Genomic DNA, 23,905 nt, shown 5'->3' on the forward strand with positions numbered 1-23,905 from the left:
GTTCCCTTTTTCTTTTTTGTGTGTCTTCTTATGGATTAATTAAATATACTTTATGATTCCATTTTATCTCATCCACTGCCAGCCTACCTACATGTGCCAAAGGCAGGAACCAATCCCCAGCCTCTCTCTAAGCTATGGCTACATCTGGGACAGCCACTCTACTCTCCACAGATTTCCCTCCATGCTCTAGAAGCCAGACGTGATGGCCAAAGCTGTCAGGGATTTGACCTCAGTAGTCAGTTAGCCTCCCACAGGAGCTGCCCCAGAGCCTATCTGAGCAGCTCAGGCTGACCCATGGGAGCCCATTTCTGGCCAGGCAGAGCTGAAAGGCTTCCCAAACAGGAACTATTTAAGATCCTGGCTCTGAGGAGGATAGAGCTCTAGTATTTATTTCTCTAGAAATCCTTAAGCACTGGTGACATTTCTCTGTGCTCCTCATGGCCCCAGCCACGGCTCCTATCCTGGAAGCAATAGGCTTGCCTGAGATGACCTCTGGCTGGGCCAGGTCAGGCCTGAGGCTCTGAGGAGTCAACAGAGCCCTCTCTCTCTGTGTAGTAGGACCAGACCTGTTCCCACTGTGACCACACTGCCCCGGCCATCGGAGGGCTGGCCTTGCCTGGAGCAGGGCCCTGAGAGATGCGGTGTTGACCAGACACCCTTTTTGTGCGTCTCTAGTCTTCCTAAAGGAGAGCAATTGGAAGGCAGACTCCTGGGGCCTGACTCAGACCCGGCAGGAGCTCTTCAGGGCCGTGGCTCACGTAACTGCCGCGGTGTCTTTGAGTGTCCTATCGAAGCTGCTAGCCTGGCTGCCAAGCAAGAGGAGTGCAGTGTGGGCTAGAACCCCCGAGAAAGCGAACCTTCTGCAAGTCTAACCTAAGCGGTGTGCAGCCGCTCGCCTCTTATAACAGGAAGCCATCTGGGGAGAAATGGAGCTCTCCGCTGTGCACCGTCGGTTTCGTGCTGTCAAATGCTCTTCTGGGTTAGGAGGTAGCGTTCTTATGATGCAACCGAGAGAGGACACCTGGAAAGGACAGGCATGGGAAAGTGGGGGAGGTGTAGTGGTCATTGGCGAATATGGGTCAGGAAATCAGGAGGAAGATATTGACAGGCAAGAACCAAACCACCAGAGGGCAGGGTGGCTGCTGGGAAAGTGAATCGAGGGAACCTTGATTGTGGCTGGAGATGAGTGTGACCTGTTGACTCGGCATTGAAGGACCCACTCAGACTGGAGTCATTGGAGGAAGGACAGCAGTTACAATGGGAAATTGTCAGACACAGAGGCTCTGGGTTTGCAATCTGATTCTACCGTTTACTTGCTGTGTGACCACTCTGAGCCTCAGTTTACTCTTCTGTAAGTTACCTTCTGGCAGGGCTGTGAGGATTGAGGTAATGAAATGTGTAAGAGTTCGGTGAGTCTAGTTATAATTTCTCATTTCATGTCCTACTAAACTGCACATTATGAGAAGGCGGGGACTATGCCATATTCAAGCCTGAACTTGAACACTGACGCTAGCGCTTGCCATGTAGAAGGTGCTCAGTAAATATTTGTTAAATGGATGTATGAAAGAATAAGCAACTAGATCTTGACACATAGTAGTTATTCAATAATTATTACTACAAGACTGATACAAGTTGATAATGGACTAGAAGGTTTTATGTTACAAAAACAGTGATCAGATCTTGATCTAGAAGGGGAACTTGGGCAACAAGGCGGCAAGGAGTTTGAAGGAGGCACAGATGGGAACAGGGAAACTACTGGAAGGCTTTTCGATAATCTGGGCTGTGGCATTCCTGGAGATAGGAGAGACCTGGGGGGAAGGAGCAGGTGGGAGTGAGGCAGGGAAGAGCGAGGCTGCAGGGGGAGGGCTGGGTGCTCAGTGAGCAGGTACCCACCTGGAGCTGCCTGGAGACCAAGAATTCTGAGACTTGAGTCTGTGGGTGTGGTGGATGCCATTGGCATGGAGGAGACTCGGGGCCCCTGGAGACATGGGCACACAGGGGAAGAAGACAGTCCATGGCTGAACTCCAGAAAACCCCAGGGAGCTAAAGGGAAGACAGGGGCACAGACGGACCGGACCGAGGAAGTAGGTCCTGCCTTGTTTGTGAAGGGCTGTGATTTCACGCAGGACTCCAGTGTTCCGGGCCCCGGGTTCTGCACCAGACCAGCTGGGTTGGTTCGGTTCCACCATACATGCACCGTCACATGTATGACTATGCGGAGGTGACTTCATCTGCCTCCCTCTCTGCAAAACAGAGATAATAACTGTAGCTTCCTCGTCGGATTGTTGTGGGGATTCAGTTAAATGAAGCACGTCAGGTCATTAGTACACTGCCTGCACATGGTGGCTTCTAATGATTTAAAACTACGGTTTTCAGCCCCTGAATGCTGCTCTCCATCTCTGACACCCCTCCAGTGGGCAGATGCCGTATGCGAGCCTGAACTTGAACACCAAGGCTAGCGCTTGCCATGTAGAAGGTGCTCAGTAAATATTTGTTAGATGGCTGTATGAAAGAATAAGCAACTAGAGCTTGACACATAGTAGTTATTCAATAATTATTAGTTGATAATGGACTAGGCGGTCTTATGTTACAACAACGGTGATCAGATCTTGGTCTAGAAGGGGAACTTGGGCAACAAGGTGGCAGGGAGCTTGCTCATGCTGGAGGTGGAGCTGGGACTAGAGAACCAGCTTTTACGTCACAGCTTTTCTGGAGCAAAAAGAACCACAGGGGGGATCTCACAGTGGGATCCGGCCACATGCCAGGTTGCATTGGAGAAGGGAGAAAGCTAATGTCATGCTTTTCATCACCTGACGCTTTGGGACAGGAAAGTCACCCACTCACCGTTTCAACGGGGCCCCTGAACCCCAGCGGTGGATTTGGGGTTCCAGATGTGCTGCTTAAGGTGTAGACCCCCCTTCCTGGGCCCAGGGACAAGGACAGCCGGTTCCCATTCTTTGTGTGTTCACCTCCAGGTGCATAAAAGGAGGCTCTCTGTGTCCCCTTCCCCTCTCCTGACCCCCCCGCCCCGGCCAGGTTATCACTACTGCTGGTTAGTCATAGTAAAGGGGCCACTGGACACTGCCAGGAACCCAGTCTTCTCTCTTTAGGACCCTGGGGCTTCAGCCTGGGTTTTCCTCCTGGAGGCTGGCCAGCTTATGGCATTATATATGCTCACCGCGAATTTCTTCTGTCCCAGGATCCTCACCAGCACAGTTTGTTTTGCTGACTTTTTCCAGGAGCCTAGATTCTCTGGGCCTAGATTCATCGGCAGGTGACGTGGGCCCGAGACACACTAACAGGGAGTTAAGAGGCTCTGAAAGGACTGAGCTGTGGAGGAACATGTGGCTCCCCTCGGTTTCCTCATCTGTGAAAAGGGGACAGTAGCTGCTCTCGAAGCTCTAGAGCAACCTCCGTGAAGCAATGGCTGATAAAAGGGCTTTGAAAAGCCCTGTTGAGACATCACGATTTCATAATATTTGCGATGGCCCGGAGCGACACCGAAAAGAACACAGTGTCACTTAGAGCTTTTCCTGACCGTGTCTGGCTTTCTGGTGTGTGGCTCACACGGAGGGGCCCGTGCGGACTCCCGGGGCGCTCTGGCTTGCTGTTTTAAAAAAGGCACTAGCTGTATTTTAAGATGCACGTTGTGACGCGTGACACTGCAGTGGCTTTGCAGAGGTCCCTGCGTGACTCCGAGGACACGGTGTGGCCACAGAGACTCTGGGCCTGTTTTTTTTCCTGAAATATTGGATTCCCACTGAGCAAGAAGTCCCTCTTACAAAGGAAAAGAGTGTTTCTTTGCTGGCTGGACCAAGCAGGTAGGCTGCTAGCGATGGCTGGGATCCTGCCGAGTCCCCTCTCTGCAGGACTCATCCTGTTGGCATTGGGATTGGAGGTACTGCCAAAGCCAATACCAGCCTCCTTGCCTGAAGCATTGTCTCTGGGGAAAACCCCGCTCCCCCAAAATAGTTTCTAAAATGCTCATTTGAAGAAAAGATTGCTCCAGACAAAGCCAGAACCTACTTTCAACCCCATCAACGTCAGCTCTTCCCCCTCAAGCAGCCCGAAGCTCACCTCGGCCCCCCACCTCTGCTCTCTGCCCCCCTCATTACCTCCCTGTCCCGGGAGGCGGCCCCTGGTATGGAGGGCCTTCTGAGCCCAGGTGGCCAGCACCTAGGTGCTGGCTCTCAGCTCTCGCCAGCTCGTGCCTGCCAGGCCTCACAGGCTTCTGGGAGAAAGGCTGTGTGGGAGGATGGAGCCAAATTGGGCTGCAGTTTGAAACCTCCTGGAGCACAGACAGATTTGGCTAAGGTGGAGGAGGGAGCGGGTTCCTTAGAAAAGTAACCAGAGCTTAAAATGGAGTTGGCCTCTTGGTGTCGGGGCAGAGTCTAGCCCTCTGCCCAACTTGTGCCCAGGACCGCGTCGTTTCCGAGCTGCGGGAAGCGCCACACAGACCTGGAGGGGGCCCTGATGACCCCTCTCGGGCGCTCGCGGGGGCTCCGAGGGTCCACAGGCTCTGAGGGCTTTGCCTTCTTTTTCTGGGACTCCGGGCTGCACTGGGTGGAAAGATGGCAGTGTACACATCGACACAGTCCCACCTCTGCTGAATGACTGCATCGCAGTGGCTAAGAGCATAGGCCCTAGAATAGCACAGACCTTGGTCTGTCCCGGCACACGTGTCCTGCTGTGTAACCCTGAGCCTCAGTTCCCTCATCCATAAAATGGGAATAATAATCTCTACCTCCAGGCTGTTGGGAAAGTTACATGACAAGCTGCATGTAAATTACCTGGCACATGCAGCCCTTGTGTGAACACTGGCAGCTATAACTACTGTGTCCGAACGTGGTCTGGGAAGTTGTGTGTGTGTGTGTGTGTGTGTGTGGAGGGGGGCCGAGCGTGGGGTGCCCTAATTGCTGTGAAGGGTGTCCTTCACCCAGTCCGATGGGGAAATGTAAATGAGCTGTCCATGGTGGTAAGGACAAGCAAGGTCTGGCAAAACCCCCTCTTGGCCAGGCCGTCAGGGAAATGCACAAACAACAGGGTGTTGTCTGCAGGCTCCTTCAGTTCCCTGAGGCTCCCAGAGGTCAAGGTCCCTGGCGTGGAAGGGCTGCTTCTCGCCAGGTTGCCAAACTTTGCATGTGATTTGCATATGCTTGTGCCCCGCCCCCTACCTTCCACCCCCTCCACCCCCCCACCCCCGCAGTGTCTTCTGGCATTTCCAAGTAAAACTATTGCTGCTCTCCAGGCAGGCCAAATACCGATTTCCTTCTTCTCCAGTGTCTTCTCTAACTCCCCTGATGGACGAGGCTTCTGCACCCAGTGCATATGGAATGAGAGGGCGGGGAGGGGGGAGGAGGAGGGACGGTTGACCTTATAGCACCTTCCACCCTGAACGGGAGCATGATGGTGATGAGAATGAGCTGTTTGCAGGAGGCTGAAGAGAGGACAGAGGAAGTCCCCCCCCCACCCCCCCACCCCCCGCCCCATCCTCGTCTATTTCTCCCCTGCATCCTTAATCCGACCTGAGGTGCCCTAGGTCCAGTGGCACCGAGAGGGTGGAGAGGCGCAGGGAGGGAGGGGCGCCGTGACAGCTGAGCGCCGCTTTGAGGAACCTTGCGAGAGGAAGTGGCTTCAGAGGCGCCCTGGCCGGCCCGGGCAGGAAAGGCGCAGGCAGGCGGGGGAGGTGTCGCGATGGCGCTCTGCGCTCCAGGCGGAGGGAGGGAGCGGGCGCCCAGGACGTGAAAAACCGTGAAACCGCAGAGGCCAGGTGAGCCGGAGAGCGCGGCGGGGCGGACCTGTGTTTGCAGCCGCTGACGGTGGTGCGCCAGGAAGGGAGCCCGTTACCCCGCCGCTGGAGCCACGCGCGTCCGGGGTGAGATACCCAGGCATTGGGCACCGCAGAGCCGGGGAGGGGCCTCGGCTCCGGGCGCCGCATCCCCAGGCGCACCCCCAGGCTCCGGGCGCCGCATCCCCAGGCGCATCCCCAGGCGGCCCGGCCGGTGCGCTGCGGTTCGCGCGGCTAGATGACGGTGGACAGCAGCATGAGCAGTGGGTACTGCAGCCTGGAGGAGGAGCTGGAGGACTGCTTCTTCACGGCCAAGACCACCTTCTTCAAGAATGTGCAGAGCAAACATTCTGCGAAGGTAAACTTACTCGGATACGAGAGACTTGCCTGGGCGGGGGTGGGGATGCGTGCGGGGCACCCTCTGTGGTCTCCGAGGGCAGCGTTGCTCTCGCAAACAGGCAGAGCCAGGTGCTACCGGGTGGGTGGGCAGCTGCCTGGGGGCCCTCTAGAGCTCGGCTGGGCAGACCAGCGGTTGGTTCCAGAGCCCTTTGGGACCACCAGCAAAACAGGTTCTCTTTCTCACGCTCTGTTCGGCATTTCCTGTCCCTAGACCTCGGCAAAATGGCTCTCCAGAATCTGGGGACCGCGCTTGACTCGGGGGTTGGCCACATGCTCACCTGGGGCTGGGAGAGGGATGGGCAACTGTTTCCTTTTCTTTTTCTTTCGTCATTCCCCCTCCTCCCCAAATCCGAGCTTCAAAGCTCTAGATAGAAAGTGGATTTCGGCCAGTCCCCCCGGAGGATGAACTTCCATGGGCTGAGACTTCCCTATTGCGAACGGCCAGAAACCAGCTTAAGACGCAGTCCAGCTACTTGGCAGAGGCCCAGGGTGTTTTCAGAAGCATCGGAAACTTCTTTCTTAGGTGGTTGTCCCACCACCATTTTTACTTCCTGGGTGGCTTGGACGGAACCTAAAGGGATTTGCATGCATTTCCTAATGGGGTCCTCTGTGCTCCCTAAAGCTGTCAGCCCCTCCACACCCCGCACGCCTCCCCTGGCCTCCCCCCTCCCCAAGTGGCCACACAGCCAGCAAACGGCCACAGACCTGGCAGAGTGGTGACAGTGCTGCCTGGCTACCTGTTTCATTCTTTACGGGAGAGGCGCTCCGCCAGGGCCTTGGAGAGCTGACCTCAAAGGAGCTGTTTGTAGGCCGGAGTGAGCTGGTCAGTGTCCCAGGCAGGAGCAAGCTCATTGCTGATGGAGCCGTCAGTCCTGTACCAGTAGAATTAGCCCCAGCTTCCCCAGGCCCGGCGCTGAGGCCTCCTTGGTTACTAACTCATCCTGCCCGGGGGCGGGGGGGGGGTCCCCAATTTGCTGGGTCCCCGGCGTCAAACAAATGGCCCTTTTCCTTGTGAAGGGGCACGCGGGAACCAAAGGAGAGGTTTTGATTTTCGTGTTCGAAGGAGCCCCCTAACTCTGGCCCCTCGACACCGTGCCTGTCCTCCCGGCGCCCCTCATGAGGCTGGAGAGCAGGGCTTGTTCTGGAGGGATGGGGCGGCGGGGGGGGGGGGGGGGGTAGGGGTGAGGAGGGTAGGCTGCAGGGGGGGCTTATGCAGAACAGCATGGCTGGGGAAGGGAGGTGCCTGCTCTCTTGGGGGTTCTTGCCTGATGGTGTGGATCCCTCCCCCCCCCCCCCACACACACACACACAGGCACTCCGGCTGTCTGGGGTCTTTAGGCCAGTGATTCCCCATCTTAGCTGCGCCCTGGAACCGCCTGGGGAGCTTTAGGAAATGGGGCTCTCGGAGAGTCGGAGAGTCGGACTGAATCGGCCAGGGGCGCAGCCTGGGCAGCAGGGTCTTGAAAAGCTGCCCAGGTCATCGTGACGTGCGCCCGGGGTTCAGAGCGTGGCTCCAGAGCTTTGCTGCTGCCTGGGGAGGAGATGGTTCCTGTTTTTAAACAAAGTTCAGCGGCCGCACTTACTGCCAGCCCGGCTGTGAGCCCTGGGTCCTAGAATGTGGGCTTTTTGCATGACTGGGGGTGGGGGTGGGGGTGGGGGTGACAAACCGCAAATCTGGGGTTTCTTTCTCTTGGCGGATGAAAAAGGCAGCTGTTTCTGGTATTTCTTGGGAGAAGTAGAACTACCTACCAAGAAAATACGCTGGGCCGGGGGTGACTTGTTCCTTGGCCCAAACAGCCTTCCCTCTTCACCGCCCCCCCAAAGCTCCCCTTCCTAGCCGCACCCCTGAAAAGGCACCTTTGGTCTGGCGCCCACCTCAGCTCTTCCTTGTCTGGTTCTTGATCCGTTCATTGCACAGGGGCCTCTGCGCATCTCCCTTCCTCGTGCTGCTGCCTGTGCGCCCTCAGAGGGCAGGACTCCCTTCTCAGAAACTCATTTTGTTGAAACTCAGGGCTTGATGCTTCCTAAAGGGTGGACGGTGGGCATGGCCCCTCTTTGTCCCTCCCCTCTGGCTAACGACAGGGTTAAGAGAATCCCGACTGGAGGTTCAGAACCGCCACCTCAGGGACCGTCTTCCCCAGCACCAGGCCAGCATCCAGAGCAGCCCTGCTGGGCTGGCCCGGCTGAAGGAGCGCAAGGGGGGGTGTGGCTGACGGAGGGGCTGGGTGAGCTGCGGCCAGATGTCTTAGCCTTTCATCCGGCTGAGTGTTTTTCCACCTTTCATAATATTGTCAGCTCTCTTGTCCCTCGGAGCGCTCCTGGAAAGGGTTTCAAAGCGATGGGCCAGACTCTGACCCCGGTCTGACCCCTAAGGATGCTTTTTCCCTGCCCAACGAGATCGTGTCCGAGCTCCTCGGGGGATTTCTTTTCCCGTCTCCAAGGAAAGGCATGTGTGTGTTTCCCTGTCGCTGAGAGACCGAGGCCCCCATGGGGAGAGCAGAGGCTGGCGCGGCTATAAATAGCTGTCAGAGCAACCTGCGTCTGTGGGCCTGGCCTGGCTGAGCGGGGCTGTGGGCAGGCCTCGCTGCTGTGCTGGGCTGGGCTGGGCACCACCACCTGGGAGCAGGCTTAGCAGCCTCCCAGAGCGCCCCGTGCCTCTCCCCCGAGAACGTGGGAACAGGCCTCGCTTTTTCTCTCCTTTCAGAACATGGCAGCTTCCTGGGGCGCCGTGCCTCAGCTGGGGGGGCAGGGAGGTTTGAGTCACGCCAGGTGCAGTTTCGGGGGCTGGGGCCATGCTCTCCACGGGCTCCTGGCAGCTTGCGTGGAAACCCCCTCCCCCGCCCCCGGGTGCTCAGAGGGGCAGCCCAAATGCACACACCGTCCCTCCAGTCTAAGCTATAGGAGTCTCTGGGGCTGAGGGGTGCATCCAGGGTCACACAGCAAGTTCATGGGGGACCCAAGGTGAGAGCCTCCATCTCTTGCCTCCCGGCCCCGAGATTTTCTGTCTTAGCCCTGAAGGAGGCAGGGCTCGGCACTCTGTGGGGCTGGTGACTGTGAGGCCAGTGGCTCCTTTATTCCTGCTGGGATCTGACCCCGGAAGTGGGGCCAACTTCTACTCCTGTCATCCCCCGATGCCTGCAGGTGGCAGGGTAGGGGCTGACCCCTGAGCAGGGACACAGGCACTGCGCGTTCAGCAGGCTCCGGGCCCAGGCCACCAGGCCTGCGCAGCATCGGGTGTGCACTGAGGACACTACAGCCTGCTGCTTGCAGAACGCCAGGCCCTGGTTTCGTGCCCATCTCACAGATGGAGAAACGGAGGCCCGTAGAGTAAGGCGGACCTCGTCAGGCCACATATCTGGTCGGGCAGAGCCAAGACTGACATCCCTCTTGGACTCCTTGTCAAGTGCTCTTCTTGATCCTCTTCACTCGGTGAGGGCTGGGACAAACGTAGGCCTTGTCCTTTCAGAACCTGGTACAAAATAGACCCAAATGACCTCAGGCTGGGAAAGGGGTTAAAGAGTCCTTCCCATCCCTGCATTCCATCCCGTCATTCCATCCCTTCATTTCATCCCTTCATTCCAAAGGCCCTTCCTATCCCTGCATTCCATAAGGCCCTTCCATCCTTCATTCCATAGATTCTTCCCATCCCTCCATTCTATGTGATCCTTCCCATCCCTCCCTTCCATAGGCATACTGTTAGAGGAACACTGGCCCTACATTTAACATTAGCAGGAGGAACCTGTCATCAGTTCCAGAGACTTACAACTTTAGTCCTTTAAAAGTTCTCAGTGCCTATCCTAAAATACTGCCTGCTGGAGAGCCTTCCTGGTGTGTTCTCTTTGGATACGGAAAATAGAAGGTTGGCTTTACCTCTGGTTAAATATCACATTTAAGCACAGGCAGAATACACTCCCCTCTCCCCCGCCAGATTTTCTCTGCTTTATGCCGACACCATTGAAAAATTCAAGGAAGATGCAGAGGAAGGGGTCTCGCTCGGGTCAGAGGACGAAGCCACTCTGGTTCCGTGCCTGCGCTTGTCCCATCTTCTCTGGCCCAGCCAGTCGGCCCCTCCCTGGACAAGGCCTCGGTGGCGCTCCAGGGATGTCAGCCAAGCATGGCCCTGGGACCGGCCAGGGAAATCCCCATCGGTGCCAGCAGCAGGCGCGCCAAGACTCAGGCATAACACCTGCCCCTGACCTTCTTGGCATGAGAGAAAAGAAAAGAATACTAAAAATGACGTAGTTCCAAATTGGAGCAATAAAGATGAAGTAAAAATCTTCAGGACCATTGGGCCCTTTAGCTGCGTTTTTATGTGCTGTCTCAGAAGCCTGCCCAGCCCAAGGCTAACTGGAAAAGGCTTCATGGCAAAGCTACATGGGATGTTCTTTTAGGCTGTTGTCTGCACTCCACCCCTGTGGGGCACGCTGGCTGTTTTCTCCGGTCCTTACCAGTGTTCTTTTTCTCTGCAAACATGGTGAGCCCTGCCCTAGCTGGTTTGGCTCAGTGGATAGAGCGTCGGCCTGCAGACTGAAGGGTCTCGGGTTCAATTCCGGTCAAGGGCACATGCCTGGGTTGTGGGCTCAATCCCCAGTAGGGGGTGTGCAGGAGACAACCAATTAATTCCCTCTTATCATTGGTGTTTCTATCTCTCTCTCTCCTTCTCCCTTCTTCTCTGAAGTCAATAAAAATATATTTAAAAATAAAAATAAAAAAAGATGGTAAGCCCTGTAAGATGAGAACCTGCATCTCCTTCAGGTTCAAGGCGGCACCAAGTACTGGTTGCAAAAGCCGACACCACGTGCTTGCATCCCGTATAATCAGGATGGACTGACAGTTGTAACAATCAGCCCCTGTGTCTCAGTCGTCGAACACAAAGTCTATTTCTCCTCTAAGGAAAGTCACATCGGCCGGCGGGGGCCACAATCACACGTGGGAGATTTTTGCTGGCCAGGTCCGGAAATGGTGTGTTTCTGACACCCGCATGCCATTGGCCAGAACTCGGTCACATGACCGCAGCTAACCACAGAGGAGGTTGGGAAATAAAGTCTGTGAGCCCAGGTGGACCAGGAAGCCGGTTGTGGTGAGCATTTGCCGTCTCTGCCACACACCCTCCTCACGCCTTCTCTGCCAATCACCTCGGGGAGGCGCCGCTCACACTTTCTTGGTGAAGGGCCGGAGTCTCTCTCTCTGACCTTGAACCTCTCCGTGCGTCACGGAGGATGCGCCGTTCCTGGAGGGGGGTCCTGTCTCCCCTCGGTACCCTGGGGACTCCTTGAGGACAGATGCTTTTCCTCGCTCAGCGCCTCGCTGGTCCTCTGTAGCATCTGACGCCTAAGGGCTGGGACCTTCGCTGTGATTATTCTTCCGGTCACTTTTTGAAAATGGAGATTCAGGGGCCCCACACCAGCCTTACTGGCTCCTCAACCTTCCGAGGTAGGACCCTCACATCTGCTTTTTAAAAGACTCTCCTGGGGTGACCCTCATATACTGAAGTCGAGGAGCCGTGGGTGCAGGGAATGTTTGGGAGTGGGCTGATGGCTTCACTTGAAAGGGAAGACACGCATTTATCAGATTCCAGCGTGGCTTCGAGGCGGGACATTGCAGCCCAGAAGGTGAAAGGATTTGTCCCTGTTCACACAGCTCAATAGAGACAGAGCTGAGGACCCGGGGCCCTGGGGTCCCGCTCAGAGCTGCCCCCATCGCTGTCACCGCATGGGCGGGACAGAGCTGTGGAGTGACAGCTCCTGGCGGTCGGGACTGGCGTGTGGTGTAGTGGAGGCCACATATCCTGGCTCATCCCAGCTCCAGCCGGTAACGGAGGGGTGGTGGCTGGGCCACTTCTGTCTTCCCGACCCAGGCGCTTCCTCTGGTCCTTTCAGCAAGAACACAGGTGACGTGCGCCTGTCCTCGTCTTCTTCCTTCCCTGGGAGCCCTGCCACCCCGCAAGGGAGCAGACCCGTCTTACCAGCTCCTCCTGGCCTGGCAGGGGTTGCAGGTGCTGACCGCCAAGTGCTGTAAAGGGGGTACTTCCCTAGGGTGCGGTCAGGAAGAGGACCTGAGTGGCTCAGGAGAGCCCTCTCTTCAGGACCCCCTGGGACTTGCCCGAGATATCCTCACGGCTGTGTTTGTTCAGATTCCTCCCTCCCACCCACCCCTCTTTCTTCACATTAGCCCCGACTCTGCTGGCTTTTCCTTCCAAAGCAACTCCGGTTGTAGCTTCGGCACCTACAACATCCACCCACCTACGTAGTTGAGAAAAGAAGGAAGATTAGAGGCTGATCTCAAGCCCTGAATTCCAGCTCTTGGTTCACACGGTCGGCTGGAACTCTGGATCCAGCTCCCAGCTCATGAGCTGGAAGGGCAGGCCCACTGGGCCCAGCCTGGGTGCCCAGGAGCCCATGTTCTCCTCTTCCTTCTGCTCCCGACTCGCCAGGTAGCCCACACCTGTGCTCTTTCTGGCTTTGGGGTCCTCCGGTGGGGAGGACCCAGCCTTGTCCTCATCCAGGGCCTCAGTGTCCTCTTCCAGGTGGCTCCATCCCCCAGAGAAGAGCCTGGGGCTCAGCCTGGCCTGGAGTATTCTCTGGGGACGAGAGGACCAGATACGTTTGCTAAGATCAGGAGCATTTAAAGTCAGGACAGGAGGGAAAAGGAGCTATAGTGGCAGGAAATTTCAGGCTGGAATCACTGAGCCCGTGGCTTCTGTCGACGGTGCTGTCGTGGCCCCGCCTCTCCTCATCTGTCCAACCTCAGAACACACGCTCTTTCCACTGTCTTGCGTGAGACCAAGTCCTGAAAGGCTCCAAAAAGCTCAAGTCGCCCATCTCAAACCCTGGTGACCTATAGGCGGAAGCTGTTTTTCTCAGCCAATTTCCTGTTCTAGTCTCGGGGAATCTGGGTCACCACACTCCATTATCGTCATTGCACCCCCTCCAGTTCGTGAGCCCCCAGTTTCCTCACCTCCTGGCGCTACCACAGTGTGAAGAGTGGTGTCGGACTGTCCCCGACGCCCTGATGTGGGGGACAAGTGGGAGCTGGGTCTGCAGGGCACTCGCCTCCCAGTGAGAGTGTGAGGCAGGGCCCCTCCGTTGGCTGGAGCACGTGGAGAGGCAGTAGGCATGTTTAATCTGCACACGTGGCTGGGCACGTGTGGGTTTGTATGGAGAATGTGGGAGCTGGTGAGTTGGGGTGTTTAGAGAGCGTTTCTGGTTGTAACTTGAACACCCCCTTCTGTGCTCCCCAAATACCACACCTTTCTCTCCTCGCCCTCGTTTCCGTGGGTTGTGGTTTTCTGGATGAGGGGCCGGCCTGGTTCCTCATGGTGTCCCTGGCGCATGGCGGGTGCTCACTGCACGTTGATGAGGGAGCAGTGGGCTTGGGCTTCTTCTCAATCACAAGAGCCCCAAGAGGCGGCCGCCCCGGAGGACACTCGGGCGAGTGCTTTGGGGCAAGGTCTGTGAAAGTTGATCTCAGGGCTGATGTTTTCCAAGGGAAGCTGGTTAAGATTCTGGATGTGGAATCGGTGGGTTTTTCCAGTCACTCCGCAAAGAAAATCTCACTGAGTGAGCAGAAAAGGCAATGACAGCTTTCCAAACACGCACCGGCCCCTCCGCCCCATCTGTGATTGCTCAGCTGTTTGCCCTGGAGGATGAGGCCAGGCAGGGCTGGGTCCCTAAGCAACCAGGCTGGCACCTGCTGGCAGGAGCTGGCGGGGCCCTTCCTCAGGCAGGGCCCTCGGGGGTTGGGAGAGAGGCACCCGGAGAGGAATGGAGTGGGAGAGCCACTGGGACAGGTTTCCTCCGTCTGCCTTTCAGACACGGGCAGGGGCAGATGGAGGGGGAGGCACCAGCACACTCCTCATTTGTCTTACTTTCCCAGTTTAGTTCTGAGCCAGTGAAGATCCGGTTTGGCGACCCCTGTAGATTGAGCCTTCTCCGTGGGCCCGGCTGGAGTGGGCAGGGGCTCCGGCCTGGGAACTGGAGTCTTCACTCCATGTGACCTCACGAAGCATGCTCGCCTCGCGAGGCCTCCCTTTTCCTCCCATAAAATGGAATGACTCTCCCCCCCCTCCATCCCCCCCGTGGAGAATGAGTGCCAGAGGGCCCAACATTTGGTTGTGAGAACCCACGGAGAACTCCCGGGCCTTGATAATAAAGGCCATTTGGGGAAAGGCAGACAGTTGTTGAATTTGAGGTGGGATGTGGGATTCATTGTAGGGGTGCGGAGGTATGAGGCTCTGCTTACGGGACGGAGACGGCAGGAGCTAGGGGTCTGCTGGGAATGGGTCAGGATGTGTAATAATACTCGCTGCTTCCTGGGCCTTGTTCTGTGTCGGGTCCTGTTCTACGTGCTGTACGTGTACGTACTCATTTAATCCTCAGGACAACTGCACGCGGATCCATTTACCCACCCGAGGCTCAGAAGGGGGTGCGGTGATGTGTCCACGGTCACACAGGAGTGAGGGCAGCTCCAGGCTCTGGGCCCCAGTAGTCTGACGCCAGAGCTCCTGGCCCCTAAGCCGTCTGCCTCTTGGATAGCACTTTCCAGAACTATCCAAGTCGTCAGAGCCCCCGCTATGAGGCCAAAAGGTGCCCCCCCTCCCCCGCCAGCCCATGTCAGCAGGGGTCAGTGAGGGTAGTGCACTTTGCCAGACCGTTTAGGAGACGGAGGAAGTCAAAGTCCCTGTCCCTGAGCCCGTATGACAGTGTGAGCTACTTAATAACCAACTGAGACATGTTTCGGTGTCAGAAACGAACCCCAAGCGCCAGCGCGGGGTGGGGTTACCGGGCAGGCAGCACAGCGACAGGAGGGCAAGCGTGGGCTGGCGAGGAGCCTCCAGCACGAGCACACCCCAGCCCACAGCTGCAGGCACAGGTGGGGCCTCCAGGCAGAGGGAGCCAAGGACTGCACTCCCTCCTGCAGGGCAGCACAGGCTGCTGTCCTGGCCCTGGTGCCAGCCCCAAGCTGCCCCTCCCCTCCCAGCAAGTGAGGGCAGTGCGGGCATGCTGGGACCCGGGCGCTGCTCCGCGTGCAGCTCTCCACCTCCGAATTCCCTGCACGGTGTCTGGTGCTGGTCCCCTGTCCTGCAGGGAGCTCGGCCCAGCTGGATGCAGCGCGTGGTGGGAGAGGGGCTGCGGCCATCACGGCCTCCTGTCCCGCTCATCAGGAAAGGGCCACAGTTAGGCCACGTGAGCTGGACGCCCAGGGCCACCCTCTCTCGTGGCCCAGTGATGCGGCTGGGTTTGCTCTGGCTCTCAGCACACGGGATTCTCCGTGAAGCTGGGGACCGGGACTGGAAGCATTCTCATGCAGGGACACCCACCTTGTGAGGGTGAGGAAGCGATTTGGGGGTGTCTCATGCAGGGACACCCACCTTGTGAGGGTGAGGAAGCGATTTGGGGGTGTCTCCTTCAGGGAAGCCCCACCTTGTGAGGGTGAGGAAGCGATTTGGGGGTGTCTTGTGCAGGGAAGCCCCACCTTGTGAGGGTGAGGAAGCGATTTGGGGGTGTCTTGTGCAGGGAAGCCCCACCTTGTGAGGGTGAGGAAGCGATTTGGGGACAGGGCGATGGGTAGCTCTGATGGTGAGCCAGCCCCCAGCTCTCCTCCGTGACTGTAAGAGCATACCGCGCTCTAGGGTCCAGTGTGCCCCCAAGTCTTCCTTTTGCTGTTGCATCCATTTCTCTAGGGGAGGATGAGCTCGGGAAGCCTGGCGTAGCTCCTTAGCCATGGCTAGCCGTGGCAGGGTCCAGGGAGAGCATCTGAAGCAATAGGGGGTCCCCACTACTTGAGTCACCTAAGGACTCAGGTTGCTTCAGAATGTAGGCGACGGGACTAGTTCACCTCGAGGCCCCTCCAGTTCTCGGAGCTCGGGCTCCTTTGCCTCTGAGCTGCCCTCTGGAGAGTCGTCTGGGAAGCGCCAGACCACTGGGCTTCTGAGCAGATCATCCCTGATGCGCAGCGCAGCCGTTCCTCAGAGCAGCTGGCCACTCCCAGTGCCCAGGGAAGAGCCTGCCCCTGGAGGACTTGGGGTGATGGGGCCAGCTGGCTTAGAAGCTGGGTTGGCCCCTCCCTTGCTGAGAATATAGGAAGTAAGGGAGGCGCCCCACTTTATGGGAACCAGATGAAACCAGCTGGTTTTATGGCCTCCGGGTTCTTCTGACCTTGGAATCCTCCTATTTTATGGTAACAACATCCATGCAAACATCCATCACTTTCATCGTTGTTAGGTGTGCAGTCTGTGGCATGAAGTACATACATTCTCGTTGTTGTGCAACCATCGCCAGAACTCTGTGGCTCCATCGCCAGAACTTTCTCCTCTTCCCCAGCTGAAACTCTGAACCCATTAAACAGTGACTCCCCACTGCTCACCTCCCCACAGCCCCCCACAACCACGTCTCCACTTTCCGTCTCTATGGAGCTAATGACTATAGGAACCTCGGATAAGTGGAGTCATCAAGCATTTGTCTTTTCGTGACTTGCTTAATTTCACTTAGTCCAATGTCTTCAAAGTTCATCCATAATGTGGCATCTCAGAATTTCCCTCCTTTTATAGATGAGCAATGTTCTGTTGGAGGCAGATGTCACGCTTTGTTTATTCATTCACTATCATCCGTGGCTTCTTCCACCTTCTGGCTGTGGTGAATGCTGCTGCTATGAATATGAGTGCACACGTATTAGTTTGAATGTGTGCTTTCATTTCTCTTGGGCAGATACCCAGCAGTGGAATTGCTGGAGCATATGGTAACTCTTGTGTATTTTTTTTTTTTTTGAGGAATCGTCATACCATTTTCCACAGCAGCTGTTCCATTTTCCATTTCCATCAGCAATGCATAAGGGTTTCAATTTCTCTGCATCCTCATCAATACTTATTTCCTGTGTTTGTGATAGTAGCCATCCTACTGGGTGTAAGGTAGTACCTTCTCATGGTGGTTTTGATTTGCATTTTCACAATGACTAGTGATGTTGAACATTTTTTCATGTGCTTATTTTGCCATTTGAATGTCTTTGGAGAAATGTCTATTCAAGTCCTTTGTCCATTTTCTAATTGTGTTGTTTTGTTGTTGTTGAGTTGTAGGGGTTTTTTATATATTCTGGGTATTGATTCCTTATCAGGCATGTGATTTGCAATGGAATCCTCCTTGATTTGGTTCTGAAAGAGCTGAGTCCAGCCTCAGGAGAGACTAGAGTCTGGGATGAGGTATTGGGACCCGCTCACCCACCGTACCCCCCATCATCCCTTGTCCACTCCACAGTGCTCCGGTTCTGGGTGCTCTGGGAATACAGAGATGGAGAAGGTGCAGTCCCTGACTTTGGGGTGCTCATGGTCTAATGGACAAGACAGGCTTGTACACAACTAATACGACTGCACAGAGGATGGAACCAGTGCTGCAGTAATTGAGGTACAAGCTGATGTTGTTGGAAAGTCCACTTATTCAGGAGTGGGGAACCTTTTTTTCTGTCGAGGGCCATTTGGATATTTAACATGATTCGAGAGCCGTACAAAATTATCACCTTAAAAATCAACCTGCTATATTTGGTCAGACATTTAATTAACTCACCCCTAATGCCTTGGTAGGGCCAGACCCCATGATTTCTCGGGCCTTATACGGCCTGCGGGCCAGATGTTCCCCACCCCTGATCTAGATAGAAGTGGAGGGTTGAGGAAGGTATCCCCAAAGGATATGTCAGTTCCAGGCGCGGGGACATGCTCTCAGATGGGGAGGAATTCTCAGGCTGAGAGGTCAGACTGAGGGCTCGGGGGACTGAAAGGAGACTGACCTGGGTGAGGTTGGGGGAGGTAAGGGGCTGAGATGGAAATCCAGGGAGGAAAACCAACCAGAAGGAAGACCTCAAGCTCTAAACTTGGTGATGGTGGGGGGGGGGGGCATGAGAAAATGTCCCAGGGCAAAATGCCTGCGGCCATCGCAGCAGAATGGGGGTCACCTATTCTGCCTGAATTCACACTTCCGGTCTCTGGGCTGAAAGGGGGGCTGCATGAAGGCCCTCAAAGGTAGTCAGAGGGCAGCAGTCACCTCTGCTTCCTCTTCACTGTCTCTGAAGTAGACAGGGGTGGGCAAGGGGCCAGTGCAGCTTTACAGAAGAGCAAGCAGTGAGTATCCTGGGGCCTGCAGTAGAGAGGATAAGAGAGGGAGGGAGTCCCACCAAATGTGCCAATTTGCCCAGGATTGTCCTCACTTCAGCACCAAAAGTCCAGCATCCTGAGAAAACTCAGTCCCCAGCAAACTGGGACAGTTGGTCCCCCTACCTGGGACTCGAGAGCTGAAAGCAGCACCCGCTTGTCCATGAGACACAGTTGGCATGTAGTACCAAGGGCCCACAATATCCTACGGGTCCATAAAAATGTTTTCATTTCTTTTAAAATCAGGAGAAAAAGTGAACTTTTAGGTTGAAGAAAGTATTCTAATCTATAATAATAAAAGCGTGATATGCTCATTAGATCGGACGTCCTTCCAGACGACCTTTCAGATGAAGCTGGGGCTACGAGTGAAGCTCGGGTCCCAGGTGCCTGCCAGTGGCGGGAGGAAAGCCTTGGTCCCGGGTGCCAGAGGGAAGCTGGTGCCAGCAGCCGGGGGAAGGAAGGCCTACTCTTGCACGAATTTTGTGCATCGGGCCTCTATATATGGTATTAATATATTTGTCTTTATAGCAACGCTCTCATAAAATGAGGCCCTGGCTGAAACACCTGTCAGGGATCAAGGTTAAGGCACGAGGTCTCCCCAGCAACCAAACTTGCCTGTGGGCTGTGGGGCCAATGACTAGTGGTGATGACGGTGCTCACTCTAGACCAGTGGTTCTCCACCTTCTGGCCCTTTAAATACAGTTCCTCATGTTGTGGCCCAACCATAAAATTACTTTCGTTGGTACTTCATCACTGTAATGCTGCTACTGTGATGAATCGTCATGTAAATATCTGATATGCAGGATGGTCTTAGGCGACCCCTATGAAAGGGTTGTTCGACCGCCAAAGGGGTCGCGACCCACAGGTTGAGAACCGCTGCTCTAGACTGACTGTGCTAAGCACTTCCCAAGCGCCACCTCATTTCATCTCTACAACAAATGTATAAAGAAGGCCTTGTGCCCTAGCCGGTTTGGCTCAGTGGATAGAGCGTCGGCCTGCGGACTGAAGGGTCCCAGGTTCGATTCTGGGCAAGGGCACGTGCCCAGGTTGTGGGCTCGATCCCCAGTAGGGGGTGTGCAGGAGGCAGCTGATCAATGATTCTCTCATTATTGATGTTTCTATCTCCCTCTCCCTTCCTCTCTGAAATCAATAAAAATATAATTTAAAAAAAGAAAAGAAGGCCTTGGTAGCTGCATGTCACAAAGAAATCTGAATCCCAGTGAGACTGACTTGCCCAAGTTCGCAGAAGATGGAGAGCAAGGCTGGCAGAGGCCAACCTGTAGCCGGATGTGCAGGGCACAGGGTCTAGTGGTGAAGAGAGGGACTCTGGGTAATGACATCCGCCCCTCATTGTGTTATTTCAGGGGTTCAATGAGATTGTGGCTGTGAAGCCAGAGCAGTGCTGCCATGGTGACTCTTATGATGATGCTGAGGCACTCGGGGCGGGAACCTAAGTCACTGCAGCTCCAAAGCCCCAGGGCTCACCCAGCCTCCCCTGGCCCTGACTCACCCCAGGTTCCCTGCTCCGCTTGCAGACTGAGACGGTCACCTAAGAGAGTGAGGGACACTGTGCCCGGACCCAGGACACGCTGGCCTCCTGGCGAGTTCGCTGGTATCACATGCGTACACCGGGGCCCACCTAGGCCGCCCCGAAAGCTGCGGGGGCCTGTGCAGACTGTGCGTGTCTGTCTTCCCTCCTCCGATAACCGTGGGCTCCTGAGGACAGGGACCACCCTGTCGGTTCCATGTCCCAGGGTGCCTTTCACAGTCCTCAAGCCCTAGGCAATTCGATCAGTAACTGTTGACTGTCGACATTCGCCATCTGCTGTGCGGTTTTGTCTTTGGGGATTTCCGTCTCTTCCCAGTTTATCAACTACCCCCCTTGGTTTTCCCTGATTTCCTCTATATTCCCCCCAAGCAGTCACATTCCACATGGTTCTGCTGGACGGGTGGCTCCATGCTGAAGCCCCTTCCTTCCTTCCTTCCTTCCTCTGTTGGGAATAGCCTGTCGGAGAGCACAGTTCTGGAGTTTCTAGCCCTTCTGTTTCTGGGACCTTCACCATTGGGAGAGGGACCTTTGGGAGTCACCGCTTCACGGCCAGGCTGCCTGGGAAAGCCATCTGGGCACCGGCCCTTGGGGACCTGGGAGGGGGCCCGCGATGAGGCTATACCGGCTTCCTCTTTCCCATCTGGTCCAGCCCATCGCCGAGGGACTCATCGGCCTTGAATGTGGTCTGGGCCTGGAGCAAGGCATCCCAACCAGCCCGGACAGCTGGGTGTTTGCCCTGTCTGTCAGGGGTTCCTACTCAGGACAGGCCTGCCAGACACACGGGCGTGCGGGCTCAGTCCAGCTGCTGGGCCGAGGGATGGAGTGGAGGTGTCTGCAGACGGCCATTCTCACGCCTGGAGCTCTCCTCCCCGACACTGGCTAGAGGGGCATGAGAATTGCTGCTGACGGATGTGCTAAGAGCCAAGAAAGAGGAAATGTGGCAAAGGCTCATGGCCAATGGCTTCCGGGGTAGTTCTTGTTTTGTTTTCTTGAGCCGTACGCGTTAAGAGGGTGCAGACCTACTTGAGCTCGGCTCAAATGGGGTCTTGCCGACGAGCAGAGAAAGCAAGTGGTGAGTCCCGAGACAAGCCGAGTGGCGGAGGTGGGAACGGGTCTTGGTGCTGCTTCAGACCCGTTATCGCTGCAATTCGGACGAGCCCCCAGCGGCCCTCCCAGAAGCCCAGCCCCACACCCTGTTCTCTGAAAAGGAAGAGGAAGCAGTGATGAAAGAAGCCACCTATCTTGTATGTAAAATCTTAGAGCTGCAAAGGGACACGGAGCCTTGCTGGTCTCACTTCATGATTTCACAGATGAGGAAACCGAGGCCCTGAGAGGGGAAGTGGCTCCCCGGAGGTCACAGGTCATTTGGTGGTCTGGCATTTGTTGCCACCAGGAAACTGCCAGGAACTGAGCCACAGGGCTGGCCTTCAGCCCGAGCCCCATGCAGCCCACACCTCCTTAGCATCGGCCTCTTGGGGTGTGGGTGGGTGGGAGGCGCTCCTGGACTTAACTGGCGCCCATCGCTGGGCCCTGGTCTGGGACTCACCGGGCTGCTCCGCCTTCTCCCTGCCGCCCGGTCCACAGGTATTTATCTGACACCTTGGAGGTGAGCCCGGTGCTCAGCCAGGTCCCGCAGGGGGTACAAAAGAAGCGCAGTCTTCAGACATCCTGTCTTTTTCCCTCCGGGGAGCATCTAATTGGGAAGGGGGTATGAGCACATGTGAAACAATAATTGAACAATAAAAGGCAGCCTGTAATTAGCTGTTGCATGTAGCCATGCAGGTTATAGGTCCTGGCAGTAGTGGGTTTGACATGTGCAAGCAGCTGCAGAGGCCCATGGCATGTGGTAATTTTCAGTTTTGCTACAACAGGAATCTGAGGCTTGGGGGCTGGTGTTTGGGAGTGAGTCCCTGAGCCAGTGAGGGAGCCTAGAGGCCCCCCGCACCCCTCCCTCAGCCAGCCTGTTGCCTCCTCACTGGAGAAGGGAGGAGAGTTAGCGGAACTCCAAGGAAGTGATAAAGCCTTTGTCTGCCTGTAAAAAAATGTCCATTAGGTGAGCGTGACGTTACAGAAGGCCTGTCAACTGAAGCTGTGAGGAAATACACAGGAAACAGGACTCAGCAGAAGTATGATTCAGGAAAAGGCAGGGCCAGAACAGACCTGCACACCTGTCTCCATCTGGGGATTAAAGTGTCAGGGGTCTAGTATATTAGGAGAACGGAGAATGAGGAGGTGCCGCGGAATCTCATCGGGAACCTAAACAGAGAAGATGGAGCTAGTGCAGATGGAGGCTCTGTATTCTGGGGCTGGAGGAACTGCACAAACAGCCGTGTCGAGCGGAGAGGCCAACTGCTGCCCAGGGGCCAGAGTCCATGAATAAAGTTTTATTGAAACACACCTATGGCTGCTTTGTGCTACGGTGGCAGGGTTGAATAGCTACAACAGAGGCGATCTGGCCTGAAAGCCTAAAATATATATATTATCTGGCCCCAAACAGAAAATGTTTGCCAACCACTAGCGTAGAGAAAGTGAGCACGTGGGCCAATCCTGAATCAGCGCCCATGGGGGTCGGACTGCGTACGCCTGGACTGATAGTAACAGCACAAGCCTTTGGATGGGCTCGATCTTTCCCCAAACACGTTTATACTCGTCATCTCATTTGTTTTACTTTTGCATCAATGCTATGAGCAATAAGGGAATTTTACCCCAATATGTAGAGGCATAAACTGAACCTCAAAGAGGTTATCTGACTCTCAAGATCGCTTAGTTAGTAATAGGAGTCAGCACCCCAACATCCTGCAGGTGTTACCCGAGCCTCTACTCTGTGCCAAGCTGGAACTAGGCTCTGGGATGCTAGGTGGACAAGACAGGCACAGTCCAAGTTGAAATCCAAGGCTCACGGTACTGTAATTCCTAGGGGGAAGTTAGATTCTTTTTCTCCTGTAGCCAGTTGGGGACCATTGAAGTTTCTTTCTTTTTTTTTTTTATATATAATTCTCACCTGAGGATATTTTTCCCATTGATATTTTTAGAGAGTGGAGAGGAGGGAGGAGAAGGGGAGAGAGTGAAACATCGATGTCGGAGACACACATGACTGGTTGCCTCCTGCACGGGCCCCAACCGGGCCTGGGATAGAACCAACAACCCGAAATACGTGCCCTTAACAGGGAATTGAACACAAGTACCTTTCGTCTGCGGGCTGACGCTCTAATCACTGAGCAGCTGTCCAGGGCATTGAAGTTTCCTGGGCGAGTATTTGTTATATCTGCTTAGTACTCAGTGCACCGGGCATAGAGGAGAAATGGAAGCATGGTGTAAGGCATTAACACGTGAAGCGCCCAGCCCGTTTTGTCTTCGGGGTGGACAGTATAGTGTCATCACCAGTGATGACATGGCGCTTAACGTGTTAAGGAGCTTCTGTCAAGTTGGGAAGAAAAACGGAGATGGCCGGTGTACTTGGAGGTTAACATCAGTAGGTGCGTATTTAAGTGCCGGTTACTATAGCGTTAGCTTTAGGTGTAGGTTTGTTTTAACCTTGCTGGGCCTCCGTTTCCGCATCTGTGAAATGGGCACAATAATGGTACGTTTCTCATAAACTGGTGGTGAGTAGAACAGCGCCTGGCACATGGTTGGCCAGTAAAGAACCGTAAGGATGATCATCGTCATCATTCAGGACCCGGGCGATCAGATGAAGGCACTGGACAGACGACGGGACTGGAGAGGAGCAGACAGGAGCGATGTAACAAAGCTGTGTGCAGGAAGAAGTTCACAGAGAGAGTGGAATTTTTGACAAAAATGAGGTTTGTGTGATTTAGGTCAAGGAAAAAATGGGATGAATGTTAATCTGATGGCTTCACCCTGAGGTGGGACACAGTCACCTTGGCCAACTCCTCACGGGGCCCCTCGGTGCCAGCGCTCCCGGGGCTGCCCCGTGTGTACCTGGGGATAAGGTACAGGACTCACTCAGCCCCTCTGCTCCTCAGATCGTTGGGTCACCCCCAGGGACCAAACTTAAGACTTTACACGTGCCATT

At 55.4% G+C, this 23,905-nt stretch overlaps 1 protein-coding gene across 2 annotated transcripts in view; it reads left to right on the forward strand.

The window, feature by feature from the left end:
• The window catches only part of RASSF5 (Ras association domain family member 5), a 74,480-nt gene that overhangs the window by 40,248 nt on the left and 10,327 nt on the right, over window positions 1–23,905 (forward strand). The window contains exons 1-2 of one of the 2 annotated variants that reach the window (XM_059673942.1): window positions 5,559–5,922; window positions 5,957–6,146. The exons of the other annotated variant lie outside the window; for it this stretch is intronic. Of the exons in view, the coding sequence (XP_059529925.1) occupies window positions 6,027–6,146 (120 nt within the window). The 5' untranslated portion in view covers window positions 5,559–5,922; window positions 5,957–6,026. Of the gene's footprint in view, window positions 1–5,558; window positions 5,923–5,956; window positions 6,147–23,905 lie in introns of those variants that run through there. 2 annotated transcript variants of the gene reach the window in all.

Source organism: Myotis daubentonii, chromosome 18 (assembly GCF_963259705.1).
Source record: "Myotis daubentonii chromosome 18, mMyoDau2.1, whole genome shotgun sequence".
NCBI lineage: Eukaryota > Metazoa > Chordata > Mammalia > Chiroptera > Vespertilionidae > Myotis > Myotis daubentonii.